Source organism: Dromiciops gliroides, chromosome 1 (assembly GCF_019393635.1).
Source record: "Dromiciops gliroides isolate mDroGli1 chromosome 1, mDroGli1.pri, whole genome shotgun sequence".
NCBI classification, from domain to species: Eukaryota; Metazoa; Chordata; class Mammalia; order Microbiotheria; family Microbiotheriidae; genus Dromiciops; species Dromiciops gliroides.
In genome coordinates this window covers 456,932,210-456,959,514 of record NC_057861.1, presented here as the reverse complement: position 1 = coordinate 456,959,514, position 27,305 = coordinate 456,932,210, and the positions used below count along the sequence as shown (strand labels likewise).

The following is a 27,305-nucleotide window of genomic DNA, read 5'->3' as shown; positions in this document are numbered from 1 at the left end:
GTAAAGGCTGAATGACCACTTGCTGTATATATTGTAGAGGGGCTTCCTTTTCTTGTATAATTTGGACTAGATAGCCTCTAGGATCCATAGATTTTTGTAATTGGGGGGAAGTTCAAATACTAAGGTCACACTTATAACGCTTAAAATATAGCATTTTAACCTTGGCCCAGTTAATTTCACTTTGTAGAATAAAAGCTCTTTGTAGGCAGAGAAGTTCCTGTTTGCCTTTGTATCACCAACATCAGGCACAATGCCTTGTAGACACTTTTAAGCACTTGATATTTCATCAAAAAAATTGTAAATCGTTTACCATAGAACTCTTAATTGCTACCATATTACATCTACTAAATAGGTCTGGGGATACAGAGTTGACGGGGCAGCTAGGTGGCCCAATGGCTAGAATGCACCATTTGAAGTCAGGAAGACTCATGTTCCCTGGAGTTCAAATCCAGCAACAATAGAACTACAAAATGGACCTATGATTTAAATGGAATAAGGACGCCCCAGTGGGAAAAATTCCTCTACCAATATGGCGCAGCAGCTTCTTTGACTTTCATCTACTTGTGTAACCCCGAGATTACACAGGCAATGTGTCAACGAACTTAAACTCGGATCTTTCTGGTTATTAGGCCAACTGGCCTATTCAGAAATTGCTCTAATTAAAAAATACTTCTCATGCAACAATATCCACAAATAAAAATTAATTTGTAAAGGGCAACTAGAGAACAAGCGCTTGATTTGTTAAGTGGGAAGAATCAACGCCAGCCATCAGAACTCAGTTCCTTCTTGAAATGAATCATCTCTTCTCAATTGATTGAAAATGGCTAAAGTTCACTAAATTTTAAGATGGTTGCTATTGGTTTCTGAAGAAGCAGGTTAAAGGTGAAAGGGATCTTAAAAGATAAGTAGTCATAGCATCATAGATTTAGAAGTGGACGGGCCTTTGGGTTATCCAGTCCACCCTCTTCACTTTACAGATGGGATAACTGAGGCCCAAGTGACCCCAAGTGAAACAGCATTTTATAAGGCACGTGTATGGCAGGCATTGTCTGCACTGAAGCTCACAGCAGAGACAGGATTCGAACCCAAGTCTTGTCTGAAACCCCAGTCTTTTCCTCTCCCTGTTTTGTGCCCCGAGAGAAGCTTTATTAACGGGACTGGAGGAAGGCGGCCACGACCAGCTGGGGCCTCGCTCCTCGGCTCGGCCGCGAATGTCGGCGCTGGACCAACTGGCTTCGGGCGCAGGGCCATCGTCTGAGGCCTCCGGGAGGCCAACCTCCTCCACTCCTAGGGCCGCGACCCTCGACCGAGGCCTCCCCAGCCTGTAGAACGGAGGCTGCTGCCGCGCTCGGACGCCCCTGAGAAGCTCGACTGAAGAAACAGAAGAAGGCGCAGGTTGCGTCCTGGACTCTGCTCGCGCGCGCCACCGATAACCGGCACATCGGCCGCTGCTGCGCGCAAGCGCGCTGTCCTCTTCCGGGTTGGCCGCCGTAGGCCCGATGACGTCAGATGTTCGCCGAGGACCCCGGAAGTGCAACTTGAACTCGGCAGTGGCGCCGCATCCGGGGAGCTGAGATCACAACAAGCGCACGAGTGAGTCCGGCCAGAGATGGTGAGGCGCCCCGCCCCCTGACCCTCCCCTTCCCCGACCTCCTTGGGACGCCCCCTCCCCCCACGCCTCCCTCCTCCTTGCCTCCTCGGGCCCCCAGCGGCAGGGGTTTATCCCAGGTAGGTGCGGAGGCTGCGGCGGCCGCTGCTCCGCGGGCCGGCTCGGGCTCCTGCGGTCCCAGGGTCCGGGAAGCGGGGCGCGGGGGTGACTGGGGAGGGGCCCGCAGCCCCGAGCTCCCGGGATCGCTCCCAGCGGGGCGCCCCAGTGACAGCCCCGGGCACGTGCGAACACGCCCCTGGAGAGTGCTGCGGGCGTCTAGGAAGGGGTCGCTCTGGCGACCGTCGCACCTGGTCACGGGATGTCACTTGTGTCCCCCTGGAAACGGCCGAGGCTAGGTGGGGAGACTCACTCGTGACTCAAAACTTATGCGAGAGCGTGCTTGAACACAGGGCATGAGCTCCCCAGAAAAGACGGTCCAGAAATGGACCCCGAAACCTTTGCCCACGCAACGTGATCCTGGAGTGTCCAGCTCGCTGCTCAGAGTAATGCTTTCACCTCACTTGCTGGTTCTCTTTTTGGGGGGGGTAGAGGGGGCCTGGCCGAAGACTCGTGAGTTCTTGGCTTAGGCAACTCTTGTGAGGAAACTTTATCCACACACACTAACAACTGTTAGACATCTTATAGTTTTTAGAGAGGTTAGGTGACTTGTCCAGTCACAAAGCCAGTTTTTCTCAGAGGTAAAACTTGAACGCAGGTCTTCCAGCTAATGAGATGGACCAGCACTGTATTCACTACACCCAGGGTTCTCAAACTTTTTGGTTTCAGGATTCCTTTACACTCTTAAAAATTATTGAGGATCCCCTTTTTAAGTTTTGACCTCAAAGACCCCCTGAAATGGGGAACTACCCTTTGAGAACTTTTACACTTTCAGAAATTATTGAGGAACCCCTCCATGTGGACTATATTGACATCTTATTAAAAAAATAGTGTTGACCACAAGTAAGTACCCGCTTAAAGGATCTGAGGAACCACACATTGAGAACCATTGTACTACACTGCTCTGCTTTCTAGTTTTGAAGATGAATGGGCTTTGTAGTAAATGTCAATGGAATGACATACCTTAACATCCTGATCACCTTAGTTGAACTTATTTTCAGAGGTTGCTATTGTATTTTAGCAGTACAGGAGTCAGTTGCTTCAGATTATCTATATGACAGGGCATTTAACCTTAGACTTGACACTTAACCTCTCAAGGTCCCAGGCAACCCTCTGACACTGTAAATGTGGTGCTTGTAGTGTTTTGAAAAGTTGTATGGAGAAAATTGTGTTATTTTTTTCAGCTAACCAGCTTTGTGGTACTGCTCATCAAATAATTAATAGTTGGTATTTACACAGTACCTTCCATACTTCATCTCACTTCATCTTCACAAGAGCCTTGTAAGGTAGATATGTTACATTATTAACTTCATTTTACATGAGCTTTAGAGAGATTTTATGTCTTGCTAGTCACATGTAGGTAGTAGGCATCAAAAGTTGGATTCCAACTCAGTTTTCTCTTCATTCCAAGTCTAGTTTAGTCACCACTATACTACATTGCCTTTCAAAATAAGCAATTTTCTTTTGATCATGGGCAATTATGATGGCCATAATTATTCCAGAGCAGTTTTAAAGAAATGGTATTTATCCTCGAACATTGTGAGTTATCTAGGAGTGAGTATTGTTAACAGATCAGAAACTGGGGCATGGGGAGACTTTGTGACTTGCTTATTTTAGGTTTCAGTGGCAGAGGTGGCACTTTATAAACTAACACTCATATAAAGTAAAATAGTTATGACTTAAGCTGGGAGTTCAAGGTAAATTGGATGTAAATAAGCACTTTAAGGCAAGGACTGTTTCCTTTTTTGTCTTTGTATCCCTAGTGCCTACTCTAGGGCCTACATATAAGTAGTAGGTGCTTAATTAAAGTTTATTGAATTGATGTTCATAGAGGATCATATAGACTAGTACTGCAGAACTCTGAATGATTGCTTGGCAGTGGTGGTAGTACTGACAAACTTTGGGTTGTGTTAGTGGTACTAGGAGGAAAACTTGGTCTGTGGAGCTCCAATCATCTATTTATTGGTGGCAGCATATATTAAGTAAAAAACAGGCTTTTCCAATTTTTAGTGGTGTGGTGACACTGACATGAAACTGGGATGAAAGTACTAGATTACATGATGTTTTAGGTCTGATAAAGCACCATTTTGAATTTAATGGTATACAAAACAACTTATTTCATAGGATCCAGAGCTGGAAGGGACCCAGTGGTCATCTAGTCCAACCTCCTTATTTGGAGACCTAGAAATGTTAAATGACTTGCCCAGGTATGCAGAGGCAAGTTAAGTGACAGAGATGACTTCTGATGATTTTACCCCTATGCTGCCACCTTTCCTATAATTCGCTTTTTGTAGCTTGTCCCCACCTCTAGAATGAATGAGCCAATGCATATGTTTATAATTAGAGTTATACAGTTGCTTTCTCTGGTTTTAGAACCACATGAAATATATAGAGTAGCCTTGGGTAGCTAAGTAGCAAGTGATATTATGTGTACCCTGTTATAAAATGTATCTAGTAAGTCCTTTTCAGAGATACTTGTAAATAGGAATCAGTTGTATAAAGTCATAGTTTGTCCTCTCTTCTGCTACAGTTTTGTTTTATTTGTGCTGTTTCATATTTCTCCATATTCTTCACAAGTGCTAGTTTTTATATATTATAGAATTCCATTACATTAATGTTCCACATGTTATTTAATAATTCCACTATTTTTGTATGTTTAAGTTACTTCCAGTTTTTTCCACCACAAGCAACACTTGATATGAAAATTTTTGAAAGTATAGCACTTTTTTTTTTCAGGGTATATTCCCAACAATGAGATTGTTGGGTCAAAAAGGATATTCTTTTTATTGCATTACTTTATTGCATGCTGCTATATTGCTCTTCAAAGTATTGTACAAGTTTTCATTTTCACCATTAGTGTATGTGTATTCTTGTTTTGTAACAACCCTTCCTGCATTGGGTTTCATTGTTTTTGGTTATTTTTTCTTATGTGATAGGTGCTTTATAAATTTTAAAATAACCAGTCGGCAGACACCATGCTTTTGTAGTTTCCATAATTTATAAAAGGTGGGTGAATGTACAATTACATTCTACAGGCAATCCATCCAAAAGCAAGTATTGTCTATCGGTTGACTGTTCTGGGTGCTGGGAGTACAGGTACAGATACAAATACAAAAAATAAAAACATTCTTACTCTCAAAGAGCTTACATTCTATTGCAGGAGACTACATGCACACATATAGTAGGTATATACTAAAGGAATATAAAATAACTATGAGGTAGTTAAAGAGAGGGCTTTAGCTGTTGGGGGGGGGAAGGGAGGAACAGGAAAGGCTTTTTGTGGAAGATGATGCTTGAAAAAAGATGGGGATTCTTTGAAGTAAGGAGGGGGTGTGTTCTAGGCATGAGGGAATGACCAGTGTAAGGGAAGAGATGTGGGAGATGGAGTGTCATTTGTGATGAACTTGCAGAAAGCCAGTTTGGCCCTAATGTAGTCCAGACAAGAGAAGGAAGTCCTGTAAAAGAATAATGGCTCTGTGAGTGAGAAGGGGACATAAAGTAGAAATGTGATGACAAAAACGACAAGAGTTTTTTGGCCCTATGCATTGTTGAGCAATGTAGATGTAAGTGTGTATAAACAGTGGATTGAATCTAAATTATTCTGATTCACTGATATCAGGGTACCAATGAATTTAGAATATTATGCAAATTTTAAAATGCCCAGCTTTTTTATTCAAAGTTTATTTAGCCCAGGTGTAATGATGGTTAACAACAATCAGCTTTCAAAAGTCTGTGCTAATGAAGGCCTGCTGTAGTTTGGATAATCATTAAATCACTTAGAATTGACTTTGTACTTGTATTTGGAAGCACGTGCTATTTGGGAACCTTATTAGTCCTCTGTGTCTGCCTAAGTCAGTTCATAAGAGAAACGGCCTAGAAGAGACTTCAGGCAGTTGTAGTATTTATTAATGCACAGAGAGCATCTGCCCTGTGTCCCAGGCTTTCTCTCTTTCCTCAAGGGACAAAATGGACTGGGCAACCTAAGACAGAGGTTAGTACGAAATCGGAGGACTTTTAACCTCTTCACCTTTCCTGTCCTGGCACCTAGTTATTAGGATGGATTGGATTTAAAATGCATACTTGTTGTTTGATATGACCTAAATACCTATTATTTACAACTTAGATTAAGGTGTAGATTTCATTTCCATTAGACCATGTAATCCAGTATTTTAAGTTTTGTTTAATATAAGCCCATTCATTTATTTTGCAAAAAGAATTCACTTTAGTTAAATTGTGAACTCAACACAATTTTTCTTTCCTTTTTCCCACTTGATATTGCCATTTTGGTGCCCATACTAGTGTTTACTTGCCCCTCTTTTCCTTTCTTCCTTCCCTCAACAAAACTTTTTCTCAGGAAATATTCCTTGCTTTCTGATAGATGGCTAATTTGGTGAACTAATTTGTGCTAATGAATTTGATTGCTGCTACTTGGCAGCACAGTGTACTGGGAAAAACAAAACAAAACAAAACACTAAATTCAGAATTAGAAGACCTCTAACCTTCAATACTTCTGTAACCTCAGGCAAGCCACTTAACTTCTTTGGGCCTCAGTTCTCCATCTGTAAAAATGAGGATTAGATGATCTCTCAGGTGTCTTCAAAGCAAGTCCAAGTTGAATATTCTTTGTTAAAACACAACTTTACTTTTAAAACTTTATTATTTATTAGGAATATAACTTATTCTGTTCTTTAATGGATTTGTGATCTCTAAATGTGGGTGGATCATGACAATGTCATGGAATAGAACTTAAACGTCATTTCACTTCATACCCTCCTTTTATAGATAAGAAAACTAAGGTACAGAGAGATGAGATATTAAGTGACTTGCCCAAAGTCACACAGATAAATAGTAGTTAAGGATTAGAGTTAGGTAGAGTTAGGATTCCAACCCAGGTCATTTTTTTCATTTTATGGTACTCTTTTACCATAAAACATAGATATGATATCCCCTTACTATGCTACTATCCTTGTAGGTGTTTTGACATTATACGGGTATCAGTGCAATAATTGGTCTATCCATTCATCATTAGTTATTTTTGCTACATGCCTGGACGATTTCCTTTTATTAGTTTGTTTATAAGTTATCATTGATACTATACTTCAAGCCTTTTAAATCTCTATTTGCATGTTGTTCCATTGTTCATTGGAACAGCTTCAGTACTGGTTCTTTGAAAATTGTGGTTTCCATGATTTATAGCCTTATCCCCAGGAGGATATTGCTGTTTAAAAATGAATTTTGCAGCTACTACCTCCTCTCAAACCCAGACATTTAAATGGTCTTATTTAACTAAAACAACCTTATTTATTGTCAGCATTTTTCTTCAACAGGAAACATGTATATTTATTTTAACAAAACAACCATATGTGTGTGAATTTTTAATTGTTTTAATTATGAATGTGAAATGTATTTTTTCTTCTCTGGTCAACTTAAAATATTGGGTTATACAGAATTATTTTTTACTGTCTTTCTCTTGTTTATATTCATAGTTTCCCCAAAGAAACTTTTATTTCTAAAAGATTCATCATTTTGTAATGAATTTTTCTAAAGCAGGGGTTCTTAACTTGGGTTCTGTAAACTTGTTTTTAGGCATATTTTGATAACTGAATTTCAATATGATTTGTTTTCTTTGTAATCCTATATTTTTTATGCATTTAGAAACACCGTTCTGAGAAGGGGTCCAGACTGCCAAGTCTATCACACAAAAATTAATACTCCCTGGTAAAGCAAGAAAACACACTTTGTACACACATGCAAGAAGCTTTTTCTGTTAAAATATGGGTAATCATCTCAGTATTTACTTCAGATATATTTCAGTATCTACTTCAAAGGCTACAGAAAGATTAAGAAGGATTGACAATCCAGTGAATCACCAAGCATTTACTAAGTACCTATTTTGTGTCAGGTATTGTGCCAAGTGCTGCCCCCAGCATTAAGGAACTCACATTCTTGCTGAGTAACACCAACATGTACATCTCTAGGCATATACAAGATTCCTAGAAAGTAGATACAAGGTAACCTCACAGGGGAAGCAAGGAGGAGTAGGAAAAGCTCTCCTATGAAGGTTGTGTTTGAGCTGAATTTTTAAAAAAAATTTTTTAATTAAAAAAAAATTTTTTTAATTTAAAAAAAAATTTTTTTAAGTGAGGCAATTGGGGTTAAGTGACTTGCCCAGGGTCACACAGCTAATAAGTGTTAAGTGTCTGAGGCCGGATTTGAACTCAGGTACTCCTGACTCCAGGGCTGGTGCTCTGTCCACTGTGCCACCTAGCTGCCCCTGAGCTGAATTTTGACAGAAACCTGGGCAAGGAGTTAGGAGGGGAGGGTATTTCAGGCCTGGAAGACAACCATTGTAAAGCACTGAATTAAAAACTGGAGTGTTATGTAGGAAGAATAGCAAGTGGGCTGTATCATAGAGTTCTTAGAGAAAATTGAAGGATAAAAAAATTGGAAAGGTAGGAAGGGGCCAGGTTATGATGAGCTTCAAATGCCAAACAGAAAGAAGCATTTACATTTGATCCTAGAAGGCATAGGGAGCTACTGGAATATATTGAGTAGGCAGATGACATGGTGAGAGCTATGTTTTAAGACAGTCACTTTGGTAGCTATGTGGAATATTGGTTGGAGTAGAGAGATATTTGAGACGTGTACAAAGTAGGAAGCTATTTAAATATTCTAAGTGAGAGGCAATTGTGAGAAACAGGCGCTGACCACCTTCTCAAAATAAGTTCTTTCAGAGGCAACTTTGGTATGACAAAAGCTTTTTATTACATTCTCATGAGAATGGGCACCCACAGTAAAAACAATAGGTGAGTGCAAGTGCTAAGAGTGCACAGGCTGTATTTATCCTAAACCCTAACCCACTAAGTCTCTCTCCTGAGTCACCATAGGTCCCTTATGCCAGGTTCACAATCTTCTCAGAAGAGTTGTAACTAAATTTTCCTTGATATGTTACCCTTCCCATCCACATACACTTTCATGAAACCCATGATTGAAAATGGGGTCGAGATTTTACGTATGGGAGAAGTTAATATTAATAAGTCTATTAAGCAAGTGCAGTAGTGACTAGGGTTAAACGTATCTACTTTTACTAGAATACTGTCGAGAGTCAGTTCAAACCTTTTTTTTTGGTTGGGGCATTGAGGGTTAAGTGACCTGCCCAGGGTCACACAGCTAGTAAGTGTCAAGTGTCTGAGGCTGGATTTGAACTCAGGCCCTCTTGAATCCAGGGACTGTGCTTTATCCACTTTGCCACCTACCTGTCCCCTCAAACTGGTTTTTACCAGTTCTTCCTCTAACCCTGAAAAACTAACTTTTCTCAAATTCTTGAGTTGACATAGTTCATTAGATAATATTGCCTTATATGGGCATGCTGTATCTCTCATAATGAGGGATGGAACTAGGGTGGTGGCTGCCTGAATGGAAGGTATGAGAAAATAAAAATAATTTATTACATGCTTATGTGCAAACACTGTGTCAAGAGCTTGGGACTCAAATAGATAAGTATGAGAGTCTCAAGAAACATTGTAATGGGGAAGACACTACATATGGCAAGTTTTATCTTTAAGTCAGTTGGAAAAGTCATATAGTCTTTAGGGTGCATTGGCAAAGCAGGTGATCATGACTCTTAAAAATGTCATTAAATGGAGAGAAAGGGGTTTATAGAGGAGATATAGAGATAGAAAAGGCAAGATTTGGCAACTGATGGTATATATGGGGTGAGAATGGAGCATTGAGGACAACACCAAAGTTTTGAATCTGAGTTACTAAAGACTAATAGGTTCCCCTGTTGGTAGGGAATTCTGAAGAAGAGTAGATTTGAGGGGGAAAATAATGAGTTCTGTTTTAGACATATTGAGCTTGAGATGTCTACAGAACATCCAGTTTGAAATGTCCACTAATAGGCAGTTGGTGATGTTGAGACTGGAACTTTGAAGAGAAACTAGGATTGGATATATAGATTTGAGAGCCATCTGCATAGAGATGATTGGGATGGGAGCTAATGAGGTCATCAAGTAGGTTAATGTAGGGATGAAAGAGGGCCCAGGACAGAACCGTAGAGAATACTTCTAATTATTGGGGTTTTCTTGGATGGAGGAGATTGAAAAAGAATTGAGGTAGGAGGAAAACCAAGAGGGTTCAGGGTCACAAAACCCCATAAAATAAAGATATCCAGAAGGAGGTCAGTGGTGTCAAAGGTTACAGAAAGATAAAGAAGGATGAGGACTGAGCAAAGGTCATTAGATTTGCCAATTAAAAGATGTTTGGTAACTTTGGAGAAAGTAGTTCCAGTTAATTGATAGGTCAAAATCCACATTTCAGTTTAGGTTTGGAAGTGAGTGAAAGAAGTGGCGGCACTGAATATATGTGACTTTCTCAAGAGGAGAGATACATGAAGATTGCCAGCAGAGTTGATGGCATCTAGTAAGTTTTGTTTTGTTTTGTTTTTTTAAGAATGGGAAAGACATGCTAATAGGCTGAAGACAAGGAGCCTGCCTGTATAGAAAGATTGAAGATGAGAGAGAAACATGCGGGCAGGGGCTATGAAAGTGAAGGCATTCTAGTGAAGGTAGGAGAGGACGGGATCAGGGGATGTATGCCCTTGGGTTCACATCAGAGAGAATAGCTACCTCTTTATTAGATACTGCAGGAAAGGAGGAGCTGGCATGGGGATAGGAGAAGTGGGTGATTTTGTTACTGGTGTGACTATCTTAAAAGACAAAACAAACAAACCCACTAGCAAATTTTTTCTCTTTGCCTTGAAATTTTTGATATTGGGGAGACGATTGTTATTTTACCTTGGTGCTAGATTTTTAACATATCAGCAGTAAAATAAGTGCATATAATGCGAGTCTTGTTTTGACCTATTTATGATTACAGAATGTTAGACTTGGAAGGAATCTTAGAGATCATCTTGTTAAATTCTCTCATTTTGTAGATGAAGAAAATAAGGTCTAGAGGTTAAGTGACTTGTCCAGGGAAAGACAGCCAATTAGTTGTAGAGCTAGGTTTAGAGTCCTGGTAGACAGTCTCCAAGTGAAATGCTTTCTTTTTCCACTATGCCATTTAAAAAAAGTTTTCTAAAAAGGTGTGTGTGTGTGTGTGTGTGTGTGTTTCTCTAGTGCTATATAATTAGAGTATGTTTCTTCTATATTTTTGAAGTTTAGCACACTTTAAAGCTTTCTTTTCTTTTCTTTCTTTCTTTCTTTCTTTTTTTTTTTTTAGTGAGGCAATTGGGGTTAAGTGATTTGCCCAGGGTCACACAGCCAGTAAGTGTCAAGTGTCTGAGGTCGGATTTGAACTCAGGTCCTCCTGACTCCAGGGCCGGTGCTCTATCCACTGTGCTTCCTAGCTGCCCCAAAACTTTATTTTCATTGATATAATTTGTACAAAAGCATTTTAGGCAGAAGACAAAGAACCAGATTGAAAATGAGCGAGTGAGCGAGTGACAGAGAGAGACAGAGAGAGAGAGAGAGAGAGAGAGAGAGAGAGAGAGAGAGAAATTAAATGCATTTTGAAAATTGCTTTTTGTCTATGTTGTTTTTTGAAACCTTTAATCACTTTTTTCAAATATTTTTACTTCATTGTGTGACACTTCCTGGTGTCCGAGATCAAATAAACTAACATATAAGATGCTACAGAAATGTGAGTTGTGATGATGATGCTCATAACATGGACTTTATGAAATGCTTCCTTTTATTTCTGTTATCTCATTCAGGGTAAGATTTATCATTCCTTCACTTGTCTCTAAACAGCTCCTGGCAATTAGCATTTCCAAACATTTTGTTTTTAAAATTTTCTATTATCATTCTCCAATGGTCTTTTATCATCACTGAGACTACTTATTTTTTTTCCTTCTTGTTCTGCACTGTGTCCTTGGATACATTCTTGACATATCTTTCTGACAATATGATAACTTTAGAGATGAAAGTGACATGGACCTTTAGAGATGAGGAAGCTCAGACCCTGGGAAAATAAAAAGATTTGCTTGAGGAAACAGGATCTGTGATCCTGTGGAAGGGAAATTAGAAATCGTCTAGTTGAATCTGCTCATTTTACAGCTGAGAAAATTGAAGCCCAGAAAGGCCGTGACTTGCTCTAGATCAGACAGATATCACCTTTAGGTTTTGAATATAGGCATTCTGACTTTAAATCATTCTCCTTTCCTTTTAGTATCTTGGCTCTCCCACATTCTGGGAATGCTTTCCCTCCTCACCACCACCTTATTGACTATCTTTCTTCCTTCAAAACTGATCTCATTCATTACCTTTTACATGAAGCCTTTCTTGGCCTAACCAGCTTCCCCCCAAATTGTCCTCATCCATTTTGTCTCTATTCTATGTATGCTTACATATGTCCATGTTATCTTTCCCATTAGAATCTAAACACTTGGAAAACAAGGTCTGTTTCACTTTTGCTTTTGATGATAAGTGCTTATTGATTACATCTATGTGGTGAAGTAGGTAGAACTCTGGACTTGGAGTCAAGAAGACTTGAGTTTGAAGTTAACCTCATATCTTTATTAGCTATGTGACCCTGAGCAAGTCACTAAGAAAAAGGAAAAAAAATACAGAACTCATCTTTACTCCAAACCCTTTCCTCTTCCAAAATTCCCTATTACTGTTGTGGACCCAACAGTCAATCAGGCTCCTATCAACTAGGTTCATGACCTTGCTGTCATCTTTAGCTCATTCACACTCATTCTACATATCCAGTCTTGTTGCCAAATCCTGTCATTTTTATTGTCATAGCATGTTTTGTATAAGTCTTCTATTTTCTACTCACATAGCTACAACCCTAATTCAAGTACTCACTACCTTTCTACTGAACTATTTCAGTAGTCTTCTGGTTTGTCCCCCTGCCTCAGGTCTCTCCCAACTCCAGCCCATCTTCCACATAGCTGCCAAAGTGATTTTTTTCTGAAGTAGGTCTGACCATGTCACTCTTACCCAGTAAACTCCAGTGGCTCCCTGTCACTTCTATGATAAAATACAAAGTTTTCTGTATTGTTACTGGGGTGAAATCAGCTTGATTTCATGACTTTATTGATTCTTGACTTTTTCATGACTTTATTGATAGTAGCCAGGGAGTAGGAAGGAAGGAATCAGATGTTAAAAGTCATCTAAGCTTGAATATGAACAGATATCTTGGACTTTGGACCCCTTGGGAACTAGTTATTCTTTCCCCCTTCTATTCCTTTCTCTTTTTCCTCCCTTCTTCAGCCTTAGCTGCTCTAGCCATGTTCTTACTATCATATTATATACAATATCTTGTGTGTAATACAGTAAGTCAGTAAAAATTTATTACCATATGCCAGGCATTGTTCTAAGTACTGGGGATACAAAGAAAGACAAAATACGGTCCCTGCTCTCAAGGAGCTCAGTCTATTTTTTTTTTTTTTTGAGCTCACAGTCTAATAGAGGAAGCGACATGCAAACAACATTGTACAAACTTAGCTATATACAAGATCCACTGGAAATAATTAGCAGAAAGGAACTCATATTAAGGAAAATAAGGAAAGGTTTCTTATAGAAGAGGTTGGTTTTTTTCTGGGACTTGGAGGAAGCCAGGAGGAAATGAGGAGGGAGGGAATTGAAGCATGGCAAGATTGTTTCTAATTGACCTGTCAATAAAGACTTTCCTTCACTTGCTATGAATTCAAGGTAAAATTTGTGTGGTGTTTACTGGTGTGAACATCATGTGGCTAACTAAATTAGCTGACCGAAGGACGTTGGGGGAATAAGCCAGGGCAACTGACCCCCAGATTTGGGAGAGTATGAAGGATTGGGGATTAGCTAATGAATGATTCATCAGAATGGTGTATGTAACAGTAGAAAAGGGGAAGGGGAAATTCATAAGTATGAGGGAATATGTAAGTTTGAAGTGTTTGGATTTTGTAATCAGGAACCAACTTTTTGCTGTACAGATTTTTGAAAAATTAATTTGTCATCAGAATTATTTTTAACAGTGAGTTCTATAGTCCACCTAAAATGTGAAATTATTTTACTTAAAACTTTTTAGATACACATCTCCTTATATAAAACATGACTCATTATTTAAAATTGCTATCTACATTTACCAAAATATTAACAAAGGGCTCGTCTTTTTAATAGCCTTTTTCCAAACATATTATTGACATTTTTTAGTGGATTCCTTACTATATATGATGGGTCTATATTTGATTGAGTAGCACTTTATTTGGCAGATTTCCTATTTTTCATCCATTAAGTTTATTTTAGATTTTACTCCATGCTGTAGTTATTTATCTTCTGAGTAACTTTTATATGCCTGAAAGGGACCACTGACAGTAGTGTCATTTACTTATATATCACCTATAACAATGGTGTACATTAAAAAACATACCAGTTTTGTTGCTCAACCTTTAAACACACTTTTCTTTCATCCCTCTAGCTATAGCCAGGTTATAAGAAATATTATGAACATTGCTTATAAAACAGTCTTCCATTTACACTGGGCATCTCCAGGCGATTTAAAAATAATTCCCTTTTTAATTGTATGCTCTTGCCTCCTAAAATAGTCATATCACCTGATAAAGTAAAATCACAAATCCTTAAATTATATTATTCTGTTCAGATGTTTTAATATATTTGCTGATGTAAAACTGTAGTTTTGCAACAAGAAGGAAAGCAGGGAACTATGACGATACAGAATTAAACTAAGAGTAGGGTCATGGTCTTTTTTTTTCTTTTTTTGTTTTGTTTTGTTTTGTTTATTTTGCAGCACCATGGGGGTTAAGTGACTTGCCCAGGGTCACACAGCTAGTAAGTGTCAAGTGTCTGAGGCCAGGTTTGAACTCAGGTCCTCCTGAATCCAGGGCTTGTGCTTTATCCTCTGTACCACCTAGCTGCCCCCATGGTCTTTTATAATCACATCTAATTATGCTTAATAGTAAAAACAGTTGTGAAGATCAGAGCGTCATAGAGCTAGAAGTCTTTATCTAGTGAATCTTTCCATATTCAAGTATTCCATTTTCCATCTTCCTTGCTATTTTATACTTAAGAATGAAACTTGGCTTGAGTGAAGTTTTTAAACAATTCCAAATGTAACAACATCTTTTCCTTTTAAAAATAGTCAATACTTTAAGTAATCAGGATTTTGGAGCTGATTGCTTAAACTCAAGAATGCTTTCTGATCTAATCAGTGAACAAACAACTATGCTGGCATGTTTTGCAAAAAGTCTATTCATAAGAAAAATAAATAACTGGCATACAGTAAAATCTGAAATAAATTCAGTGGATGAAGAATATGGATAGATGAGGTACTATATATCGGCAGGGAAGTATTACATACTGTAAATGTATCCACTAAAAAAAGTCAGTAGTAGGTATGAAAAGGCATACTTACATTTCTTTCTTTCTTTCTTTCTTTCTTTCTTTCTTTCTTTCTTTCTTTCTTTCTTTCTTTCTTTCTTTCTTTGCGGGGCAGGGAGGGTTAAGTGACTTGCCCATGGTCACGCAGCTAATAGTGTCAAGTGTCTGAGGCCGGATTTGAACTCAGGTCCTCCTGAATCCAGGGCCAGTGCTTTATACACTGAGCCATCTAGCTGCCCCCCATACATTTCAACACTCATACTTTGCTTTGATATTCCTCTTTATTTGAAGAGGTTATTCTTTACATTTGTTCAAAAAGAGGACTTCTGATTATTAGATGCTGCATTTGAATGATCTCTAAAATAGTCTAGATTCCATTTTAGAAAAATCTCTGTTGTTGCAAGTCCTCCATATTCTTAAGAGGACCAGTGACATCTTGATGGGGTCAAGGTACAGTGTCTCTGACTGTGGCTGATCAGTCCAGTACAAACTTGGAAGGCTCTACCACATGTCAGGTACAAATAGTTCATTTGGACATTTGGGATGGAGTTAGATGTCTCTAGATTTGCACATCTCATGCTTCCTTTGTGCTACTGTAATTCTGCTTAGCTCATAGAGCATAGCATCATCTTGGATGCCAACATGCCATGCTAGGTGGTCCTGTGCCAATGTTTCCCATATCTCACAGTCAATACTAAATCTTTATAATAGTCTAAATGCCACAGCAAATGAAATTGTTCTTTGTAGTGTTAGATTTTTCCCTAACCTTTCTTCTTGAAGGTGCCCTGTCCAATTCACCTTGCAGCATGTACCTTGATATTCTGTTGTCTAAGAAAGTTTTCTAACAAAAGCATCCTTTTAGGGCTAGCATCTTTGCTCTGTTCTAGGATACCTAGAATTGGTTTACCTGTCTTTCTAGATTATATTGAATATGGTACATGGAGGTGCCCTCTTTAATTCATTCTTAGGTTCTTTTTATTCTATCTATTATATATGACCATGTTCAAGTATTCAACTGAGAACTTGGCAGCTGTTACTAGAGTAGGAATCTACTATTATGATGATGACAGTACTGTGACTACTTCCATGTCTTATGAGAAACTCAGATTATAAAATCATCAGATTTCTGTTGACAAGTATTGCTGATTTGCACAATGGAGATATTGATAAAAATTTGGACCAATTGTGAAGCATTGTGGTATGATGGAAAGACTGCAGAATACAGGATGACTAAGTACAGAGAAGATTGTCTTTAGCTATGAGCTTGATAGAACTTTCAGATAAGTACTTCCAGTAGCCCTGGAAATGGAGACAGAGGCATTAGAGTGAGAGATGTTTTAAATAAAGAATCTGGGTGGAACTTGATGACTGATAAAAGAGATGAAGGTGAAGGAAGATAGTTCAAGATCATAGAATCACTGAATGTTAGAACCGGAAGGGACCTCAAAGATCATGTGACCTGGTCTTATTGTTCAGATGAAGAAACAAGTATGTCTCAGTTCTTGGTCATGCTTTTAAAAATTAAAGCCCCGGGGGCAGCTAGGTGGCGCAGTGTATAGAGCACCGGCCCTGGAGTCAGGAGTACCTGAGTTCAAATCTGGCCTCAGACACTTGACACTTACTGGCTGTGTGACCCTGGGCAAGTCACTTAACCCCAATTGCCTCACTTAAAAAAAAATTAAAGCCCTCTTGATTAAGTTACCACAATTCTAAATAGATGTTAAAATATTAAGTCTAAGGCCACACACACGACAAAACATTAAAAGATCTGAAGAATTTTGATCTCGTGTGTAGTCCAATAAATTACTTCATTTGAAGTTTATTTAAATATCCTTGTTTGACCTTTCTCAGTTTTAGAGCTAGAATGGACCTTAGAAATCTAGGCCAATCCCTTCCTTTTTCCACATAAGGGAACAAATTTCTGTCTTACTTAGTCACACACATATAGCTAGCTAGGAAGGGAATCTGAACTAGAATCTGGTTCTTGATTCTTTATCTAGTATGTACTATAACACTGCTCAGTTACTTCAGTCAAAGTACTTGTAATTAGCATAATAAAACAGGTAGCATGTAAAGAAGAATAGATGTCTTGTTTGAATCAACCTTTCCTTGTTACCAATTTAAAGAATGGTAGTAATTGGAAGAATACTAAAATCAATGCTATTACCAGTGGTTTTTAAATTTTATTTTATGACAAAATGCAGTTATTTTCACATTCCCCTCTTTTTTATTCATTTGGATTTGCTTTATTTTGTCTTGGTTTCTCATCAAGTCACTGGTTTCCATTTGTTCAATCCTAATTCTTAGGCAATTATTTTCTTTATTTTCTTCAGAGCTTTTGTATCTCCTTTTCCATTTGGTTTTTCAAGCTGCTGACTTTTTTCTCATGACTTGCCTGCATCACTCTCATTTCTCTTTCCATTTTTTTCCCTACCTCTCTTACTTTATCTTCAAAGTTCTTTTTGAGTGCCTCTATGGCCAGAGACCAATTCATATTTTTTTTGGTAGCTTTGGATTTACAAGCCATGACATTGTTATCCTCTTTTGAGGGTGCACCTCAATCTTCCTTGTCACTAAAGAAACTTTCTATGGTCTTCCCCTTTCTCTGTCTGCTTATCTTGTCCGCCTATTACTTGACTTTTAACTCCTTCTTAAAGTGGGGCACTCAAAATGCAATTATTTTCTATACTTTTACCACCATCTTCATCTTTCACAGACAGTTTTATGACTGGATAACTATTGTTACCATCCATTTGCCAGGCCAACAAACATGAGTGTAGGAAGTTGTTTATTCTCCATCAAACTATGCTTTATAAGCAGTTGGTCAATTTGTTGAAAGAGCAAAGGAACAGTATATAAAACTGAATAGGATAAAGAAAAAAGGGAGGTAGCATTAAAAAGACTTAAATTAAAGAATGTGTTCGGGTTTTTTTCTGTTCCCTCCGCTAGTCCCCTACACTTATATTTCCCTTCTCATATTTAAAACAATCACCAACTGACCCCTCTTCTTATTCAGGTATATATCTCCATTTCTTTATGTGTGTATGCATGTTTGTGCACATGCATGCCACACACAGGCACATGCATGTGGATACACACACACATTCTGTTCTATGAATTTGTTCATTCTGTTTTTCCCTCCTCACTATTATTTTGTTTATGACTTATATAGGAAGTTCTCAGATTATTGCTAGTCTGTACTAGAGCCTCAAAGTCACAGGCCTAATTAACAAAATTTTTTTAAAAGCACAAACCAAAAGCAAAAGCCTTTGTGAGTTTTTGTACGCTTGCCAGTTTAATTACTAAGGCTCTTAAAGAGACTAATGGCACATAGAACCATTGGTCTTATGAAGTGCTTGAATGCTGGTCTGGTGTGGTCCATTCAGCTGCCACCATAATTCATGCTCTTATCATTTTTCATTTGGAATATTGCAATAGCCTTCTAAATGGACTTCTTCAAGTCTCTCCCTACACAGCTACTAAAATAAATTTCCTAAAGCATATGTCTTATACCTTGTCACCTCTCTTCTCAAAGTCCAGTGGTTCCCTAATACTTCTAGGATCTAATGTAAGCTCCTCTTTTTGGCATTTCAAGTTTCTTCACAGCGTGGCTCCTTCTTGTCTTTTATATCCTCTTGCACATTATTCCTTCCATCCATTCTATGGTTCTGCCACTAGGGTCCATGGCATTCCTTGCACATATCCCTCTCCATGTAATGACTGGCCTCCAGAAATGTTCTGATATCTCTCTTCACTTCAAACCCTTGGAATCTTCCTTCAAGTGCCCCCTCCTGTAGGAGGCTTTGCTGCTTCTCTCTCTTTTTTTTTTTTTAAGTGAGGCAATTGGGGTTAAGTGACTTGCCCAGGGTCACACAGCTAGTAAGTGTTAAGTGTCTGAGGACAGATTTGAACTCAGGTGAGTACTCAGGAGTCTGACTCCAGGGCCAGTGCTCTATCCACTGCACCACCTAGCTGCCCCTTTGCTGCTTCTCTAAGGCCACGTTTTATCTCCTCACTGTATCTTATATATATCTAGTTATGTACATGCTATCTCTTCTGTGATCATGTAAGCTACTTTGTATCCTCAGAAGATTTGATAACACAATTGCCATTGATGTGGCAAAGATGTGAAGAAGGAACTGGTTTTGAGAAAGAAATTAAAATTCAGTTTGGAGCTATAACATTATCTGTAAATGGTTGTATTCTTCAGGCAGTTGGAAATCTTCATACTAGAGCTAGGGAGTTACCAGAATTTGGGACAGGCTAGGACTAGAGGCATTAATTTGAAGAGCCAATCAAAAACTGATAGTTGAAGGGATGGGCTGAGAGAGTTAGCATAGATCAGAGTAGGTTGTTGAGAATCCCCTGGGTATTGAAAATGTTTATAAAAAAGTTTCCCCCTTTTAAAATATTTAATAAGATTACCCTCTTTATCCATTTGGTTTTTCTTGGGTGGATATTTATGGCCAGTTTAATAAAAATACATTTTATTGATACATTTTGCCTTGGTATTGCAGTTATTTTTAACCTTGCTTTCAGTGGGACCTTTGAGTGACAGATGTAATTAAGTAAACATCTGATATAGTGACTTAATCTGACCATTTCTGCACTATTCTGTTATAGTACTCCTCTGCCTCTCTGTTGCAAGATAGGAAATATATTTATTATCTGTTCGCTGGGCCTTTCTTTGGTTTTCCATTATTTGGAGTTCACTAGATCTTTTCATTTGTTATCATTAGATGTTGTTCTCTTTGGTCTGCTTATTTCACACTGCATCAGTTTTTAATAGTTCTTTCTATGTTTCTCTGAATTCCTCTTATCTATCGCTTATAAGGGAAAGGAGAAAGAAACGAGCATTTATTAATTGCCTTTTATGTTCCAGGAATTGTACTAAGTGCTTTACAAGTGAAATTTCATTACATTCCTATGTCATAGTTTGTTGTTTTTTTAAAATCCATTTCCCAGTAGATGTGAATCTGCTTTGTTTCTAGATTTTTATTTTATTTTTTTGCAGGGCAATGAGGGTTAAGTGACTTGCCCAGGGTCACACAGCTAGTGTCAAATGTCTGAGGCCGGATTTGAACTCAGGTCCTCCTGAATCCAGGGATGGTGCTTTATCCACTGTGCCACCTAGCTGCCCCTCTAGATTTTTATTACCACAAATGTAACATTATGAAGATTTTGGTATATATTGAATCTTTGTTTTTGTTTTTAACTTCTTTGGCCTATATGTATAGTTGGCTTGATGGAATCAGCACAGGGCTGCCTGCAAATGAAAAGTCCGGAAGGCAGCATCAGATTTAGGTTTAGAGCAGAAAGGCACCTTTTATGTTATTCTATTTTCCATTCTATGCTCTCCTTCATTTTTCAGATGAGGAAACTGAGACCTGGAGTTCAGATGGAGTGTGAGGAGCAGCAGGGAGGGTAGTTTTTATTTTTTGGGCCAGAGACAGCTCTTTCCCCCCCAGTGCTGTCTTGCCTCTCAATCATCAGAATTCGACTTTTCTTTTACTTGGACTTGATGCAAGGTCTTTTCTATGCTTTACCTGGTATTAATGATCAAAGGGTCATTAAACAAAGTTGATTTTTACCTTATTGGATGGAGAGCCTCTTTTGCTCTCTTTAGTATTTTTTTTTAAAGATTGAGAAACAACAAATACAGTTGATTTTGTATTCTTTGTATTTTTATTAGTCTCATGATGTTAAAAGCATGTGCTGCTATAGAACATTGCCTGTGAAAGTCAGTTATCTTCTAATGCTCTTATCAAGGATGCCTCAATATATATGTAGATTATTTTCAGAAACCTTTTCTATGGATGGCAAAGTAGGCATGTGCATTAGTACTTATTGGTGGTCACTTTGTTACCTTTATTGGGTTGTAATAGGTTGAAAAAATTTTCCATATCTTTGATATTTTCCTCTCCTTTAGATGTCTTGGGAATAGATTCAGCACTCTCCCAATTGTTGCTTTCAGTACAGACCTCCCTTTTTTACCCTTGGTCTAATCCATCTGCTTTTCCCAAGTACTCCCCTAATAAGCATGTCTAGCACTCTCCTTTTTAGAGAGGGCAGTAGAAAGATGGATGACAGGTGTGAGTAGGTTGCAGCATATTATAAACAATGTATTATAAAGGAGAAGTGAAGTAGAGGATGCTAACAAAGAAATGTATGAGCAAAAAATTAGACGGGTTGGTCATGTGGTCTAGAGCAAGGGATACATACTAGGTCACTCTCATGCTCCATTGGTATTCTTATGATGATAGATAGATAAAACATTTATTTAGCACTTATTTTGTGCCAGCCATTTTGCTAAGCACTGGGAATACAAACACAAGCCAAAAAACCCCAATAAATTTCTGCCTCAAGTTGCTTATCTTCTAGTGGGGGAAAGATAAGACATTAAAAAAGGGAACTGAGGGGAAGGTAAGTGGAAGAAATGTCCTGGGACATAATGGACTAATCAAGATTTGAAGAGAGCATGGCTGCCTGTTGGCTTTCTGTAATGGATGTTTGGGGAGGAACTCATCAGTCAGAGGAAGATGCTGTGAAATGGAGCCACAGTGATTATTTTCATTGCCAGTACGAGAACAAGACTTCGGGAGGAGAGGTAGTCTGAAGTCATAGCCTGGTCCCATTTTATAATGTCAAGTAAAAGCAAGAAAGGCCCTAGGAAGGATAGGTGGATCTCCTGTGGTGAACTTAGTAGAGCTCATGGAAAAGTTTTTCATAGGATCAGCTTGCTTGCAAGGATAGGTTTCAGTGGAGAGAATACTCATATCAATGAGATAACACATACATACATAGAGTTTTCAAATGTAGTGAACCATAACTTGTAGAATACAGTATGTATAAATCCTGTCTTATATATCTTCCACTATTAAAAGATAAAAATTCATAAAAAGTATAAGACTAGAATGCTCCCCCTTTGACTTTTTTTTTTTTTAATGTAAGCTTAAATTGATGATAGTTTCTGGGAATTCAATGTCATGTTATTGTTTGGAAAAACTAACTAAAATAAGGAAACTTTTAAAAAGCAAGCAAAACAAAATAAAAACACATTTCCCAGGGAATCAGCCATTTGGCGTGGCTCCACTAAAGAGATGTGTTCTTGGTTCCAGGTATACTTATCACATTTTATTAGGCATCCTTTGACTGGATAAGTTTAGCTATAGACAGATTTCAGATAGTTTGCTGATTATCTGGTACGAAAGGACCATTAGCAAAGTTAGTGAATAAAATTTCAAAGGAACCCGGTATTGATGGGATGACCTAGCTTATTAAATGCCCAATACTTCTTTAAATGTAGATTGAGTAGAAGCTGCTTACTGTTATTTGACAGTTCAGGCAGCTTTATAATTTCCTTCATGCTAATTTGTGTACCAATAAAGGACAGTTGAATCAACATCTGTTTTTCAGAGAAAGGAAGTTTAACTCTCATGCAGAAAACAGTGATATTTTTGGCATTTGTCATTTAAACAAATAGAAATGCGTTTAACAAAATGCTAGGTTCAGACAAAGCACTAAATAAAATATTTCAAGCTTGTTTTATTCTCATTCTAACACCAAGCCCTCCCTCCAGTGGCTGCTACTACATCATTTTACTTTTTTTTTTTTTAACCTCAGTCTGGGAAAACTGGCAAGTTTTTTTCCCCTTCCAAATCTGAAGCTCAGTTTATGCCTTATTGTTTGAGATTGGAAGATGATCTTCTGTGGCATCTTCTCTTGTGGGCAAACCATAATAAGTTCATCCACTACAGAAGAATGTCCTGAGTTTATTCGTTAACCCACATATTTCTTATTCTGCTCCCCCCAAAACTGGTTCTCATCCAAGTATTTGAAAATTTAAAATATTCAATATTTTAAAAGACAAGTTTTCAATTTTTTTGCATTGACTAGTTACAGTATATTTTGCAACGTACAAAGTGACTTGAGACACACACAATACAGTCAAGTTTTTGTTTTTAAAAAAGTTTCATGACTAGTTTCAAGAGGGATTTGTTCATTTCATTTTAGAAGTAGTCACTACAATATCTTTTTTTGGTATGCACTCTAACAATTCACACACAAAAAAAACCATTTGATGTATATGTTAGATTAGGAAGTTTTCGGATGGGACTGCATGTGAGTCCCAATTAGGAATGGGTTCAAATGAAACAATATATGTAAAATATTCTGCAAACTTTTAAAGCACTAATAGTGGATATCAATAGTTAATACTGTTTTGAGTTTTAAGCCTTTTTAATCCTTTAGAATTTGTATATACTCAAAAGCTTTTGAGGTAAGCAAAAACAACAAAAAGCTTTGAAGTGGAAAAAACACAGTTTCTTACTGACTTTCTGGTAAGATCAGTGTTTGTAGTTTAATATCTTTTAATATTTCGGGAGGGAAATTGGAAAAAATCACATTAGATTTAGTATCTTTGACCATTTATAGTGTACTCAACTGAGTATATAGAACCAGCAGGATGCCTAGTGGTCATGAATATAGTTTGAGAAAACTATTTGTAACTTTTAAAATATGTTACTTCAATGTTGCCAATGCTACCAACTCCCTGCTTTGAAATCTTGTAAACAGACTGCCATGGTGTATGGTAGCTGAATTCTGAATTAATGGACATTTTATTACATGACCTGTTTTCCACAAAATTATTTTTACATATTTTTCTTAATTTATTCAGTATCAATTTATCACCAACTCTGAAAGACACAGTGGTAGGTGGACTCTGTGCAATGCTTTGCATGGATTTAATGTTTTACATATACAAACTATTTGGGTTAAACATTCTTTTTTCTAGGTTATTAAGCATGAAAACTTAAATTAAAAAAAAAGAATAATTTTGTTTCTTGGCTACACCTTTGCCATTTCTGCCTCTTTTTTTCATACTCTATGAAGGAGTCACAAGAGGCCACTTATCCCCTGAGGTTCAATAATAGCATTGTATTCCAGATATTGTATACTTTTCCATCTGAACCCTGTTGGGGTTTCTGTGTTTCAAAGCATTTGGCCAAAACACAATTTGAAACCTGAACTAGATGATCAGTATAGTATACTTGGAACCAGTTAAGACACAGGAGTAGGGTATTAGTTTCTTCTTGAATTTTTTTTATTCAAGATTTCTTAACTCTTGGCTCCCTTTCTTTAGGTGGTTGAATTACAAAGTGGTGTTGGAACAGATTGACAGTAACATGAGCAACCTCACTTCTTAAAAAGGTGTCCAAGTCGGCTGAAATGTCATTAAGTTGACACCTTAAGTCTGTGAATTACTCTATACTTTAAAAATACCCAAATTGTTAAAGTATTTCTTGGTGATGGAGTGTAATCTTTAGAATTTGAGGATGACACTATGATGGGCATGTCATTAGAACTTTAGGGGATGGGTTGTTGGTTTTTTTTTAAACCCACACTTTGGAGTTTATATTGAGCCATGAAAGTCCTGATTTTAGATCACTTTTGACCAAAGCATGCTTAAATATGGTGGCTAGCAAGATTAAGGAGTATACCTGTGGCCACAGAACTAAGTTGTTTTTGGTGAAGAGCTGATAGGTCTAAAAGGGGATCAAATACATAGCCTTATCTTTATTGATATCATGTTTTAAACATAACTTGTTAATAAGGTATGACTAGAATAAGGAAGAAGGCAGTATAACAATATCAAGGAATGAGTTGCTCTGATCAATGAAATTTTTTTTTTTCCGTGGCAGTGAGAGTTAAGTCACTTGCCCAGGGTCACACAGCTAGTAAGTGTCAAGTGTCTTAGGCCGGATTTGAACTCAGGTCCTCCTGAATCCAGGGATGGTGCTTTATCCACTTTGCCACCTAGCTGCCCCTGATCAATGGATTCTTTACCAAGTAGGCCAGCTTCCTGGTAATGGATTCTTTGTATTTACCTAAGCTGGTTTTTGTAATGGAGTCAGTCAGTTGTTGGGACCAAACTCAGATTCTTTCTGAAATGGTTGAACTTACCAGAAATTGGACTATGGGATCAATTTTGGACCACTATGAAGTAGTATTTTGTGAAATTTTGAAGGAGAATCAGAGTAAAATATATCATCAAAAATGATACATACATACATACACATGAAAAAGATGAGCTATTAACATGGGGATAATGAGGGATAACGAGTGCTATCATAGTACTCCAGTAATATTCTTGTGATATCAGAAGAAATCAAGGTAGGTCCCCTAGCACATTGGATAGACCAGCTTTAGTGGATCTTATGGGAAAACACAGACAAGAGTTGTACAAGATGGGTAGACCTTGATGGATTGTAATCTGCATTATTGGATATAAGTGCAATTTCAGGTCCTTTTGAGTATCAAAGAAAGAATTAAAAAGCTATGTAAGCAATGATCCTACTGTAAGAGTGGTGTCAAAGGCATTTCAGTCCACTATAGAATTTTGAGGACTCCTTAAAAGGGGTAGGTCTGTGTTGTGACTAATTCCAATTGCCGTGGTTCTAGCATACTCAGGTTCCCACATGAGCTTGGTCCTTGGGAAAAGTATAATATGTAAAATTTGTGTGAAATACTTTCTCTCTTTTTTTTTTTTCTGATGTCCTTTTTTCATATGGATTTCCTTCCCCTCTACCCAAATATTCATCATCTTGTTTGATCTGGCTGCCTTATGCTTTGTTTACTGCTGCCAATCACTTCCCAACTCACAGAGCCATGTTTTTTACCTCTTAGGCAGGATGAACCAAGTGATTCTAGCTTGAGAATAGAGGTTGGAGTTGCCTTTTGATGTTTTTCAAATCACTGGAAAAAATAAGCAATTACTAATTCTTTTTTCCCAGTCTTTAAGATTCCCCCAGATTGGTGATAAATTGTTGAGTTAGATTTCCTGTGCTTATTTCAGCATTGATCTGAGCCCTCAGACCTGGGGCCAGATCTAAACCAAATGTTTTGGAGCAAACTCATTACATAATGATCACTTGGCATTGAGTACATTCTTCTGGTGGGATATTGTAATTATGTAGGTTCAGGAAAGTAGAATAAATTTATTTTTGTTGCAGTTATCATAGGTGTTTTCTACCTGCTAGAAAAAAATCTAGAGTCCCTATGCACGTCTATGTATTTTTCAAGTGCTTTGGCAAGATGCTGAGCAAACAGGGCACCCAAGAAATATTCCATCGTTCTGTGTTTTGAAATGCTGACTGGATCAAGATTACACGACAAGTTATTTATAGCTTTATTTATACATAGTGGATTCTCTGTTGGAGTCATAGAGGGAAAGAAGATATGATAATTGCTTTGTGTAGTTCACAGAATGAAATCGCAAACTGAGATGTTTTGAATCTAGTTTGTGCTGTAACCATTCCTAGCAAAACTATATTTAAACAGTAGTGGTTATCATGAACTATACAGCATGTCAACTGTGTCCCAATTCACATCAGTAAAAACCTTCTGCTCCTTTATTCCCTATAACCTAACCTCCATCAGATAATGCCAAATAAACTATGTCCAGTGCATGTATTAGTATATATCAGATGTATCAAACTGCTCGCTAGCTGCATTTTCAGGAGTGTTTATCTGTGGTCCTGCAGGTTATAACTCTGAATTTTTATTAGGAAAACTAAATTGAGAATTTATAATGTTCTTGATTTAGCTCCACCAGCTGTGCCACAGCTCTGGAAAAACAACTGAAGATGGTCAAAACGAAACACAACGAGTAAGAGGATCACAGACAAATTGCTTTTGCTTCTTGCTGAGCTGCTTTGCCTCGGCTGCTATCAGGTCCAAGGTCAGAGGTAGAATAATTACTAACTACCTAATGTACTCCTTCCTAAGTTTAAGTAGAGTGAATCGATGTGTGCACCTTTCAGCATGTGTTGTCTAATTTAGAGTAAATATTAATAATTGCTCTTTAATCCTGGGAATATATTCCATTATTTAAAGTCAGTAACAGAATACTAAAGCCAGATAGTAATGATGTTTAAAATTTCCCATTTGCTCTAGAAATCAGCTGCAATAACATTGTTTCCTTATTGAGAAATATGCTTATTTGGGGGCCAGTACACACAGATTTTTTAGAAATCCTACATTTATATGAATTCTAAACTATATTTGTTAGAAGAAATGTCAGCCTGGCATGAGCAGATATTCTGTAATCTAACTAACATTTGTAGGATTTTTATATTGGCAAATTTATCCCTGCAGTAGTTGCAACAGTACATGTAGAGTAACTGTTGTTATTAGGATCCTCCTTCATTTCT

General features: G+C 37.8%; 1 protein-coding gene across 11 annotated transcripts in view; it reads left to right on the top strand.

Moving 5' to 3' along the window:
• Nucleotides 1-1,504: 1,504 nt before the first annotated feature.
• Nucleotides 1,505-27,305, top strand: part of FAM172A (family with sequence similarity 172 member A) — a 484,252-nt gene continuing 458,451 nt past the window's right edge. For 2 of the 11 annotated variants that reach the window (XM_043968884.1, XM_043968856.1), the window contains exon 1: nt 26,699-26,761. Coding sequence is in view for 1 of the 11 variants with exons in the window: in XM_043968938.1 (XP_043824873.1) it covers nt 1,610-1,612 (3 nt within the window). In the remaining 10 variants the exon portion in view is untranslated. Of the gene's footprint in view, nt 1,613-1,643; nt 1,729-2,018; nt 2,152-26,698; nt 26,762-26,812; nt 26,834-27,305 lie in introns of those variants that run through there. The other 9 variants (XM_043968907.1, XM_043968841.1, XM_043968848.1 and 6 more) reach the window with 9 other exon arrangements.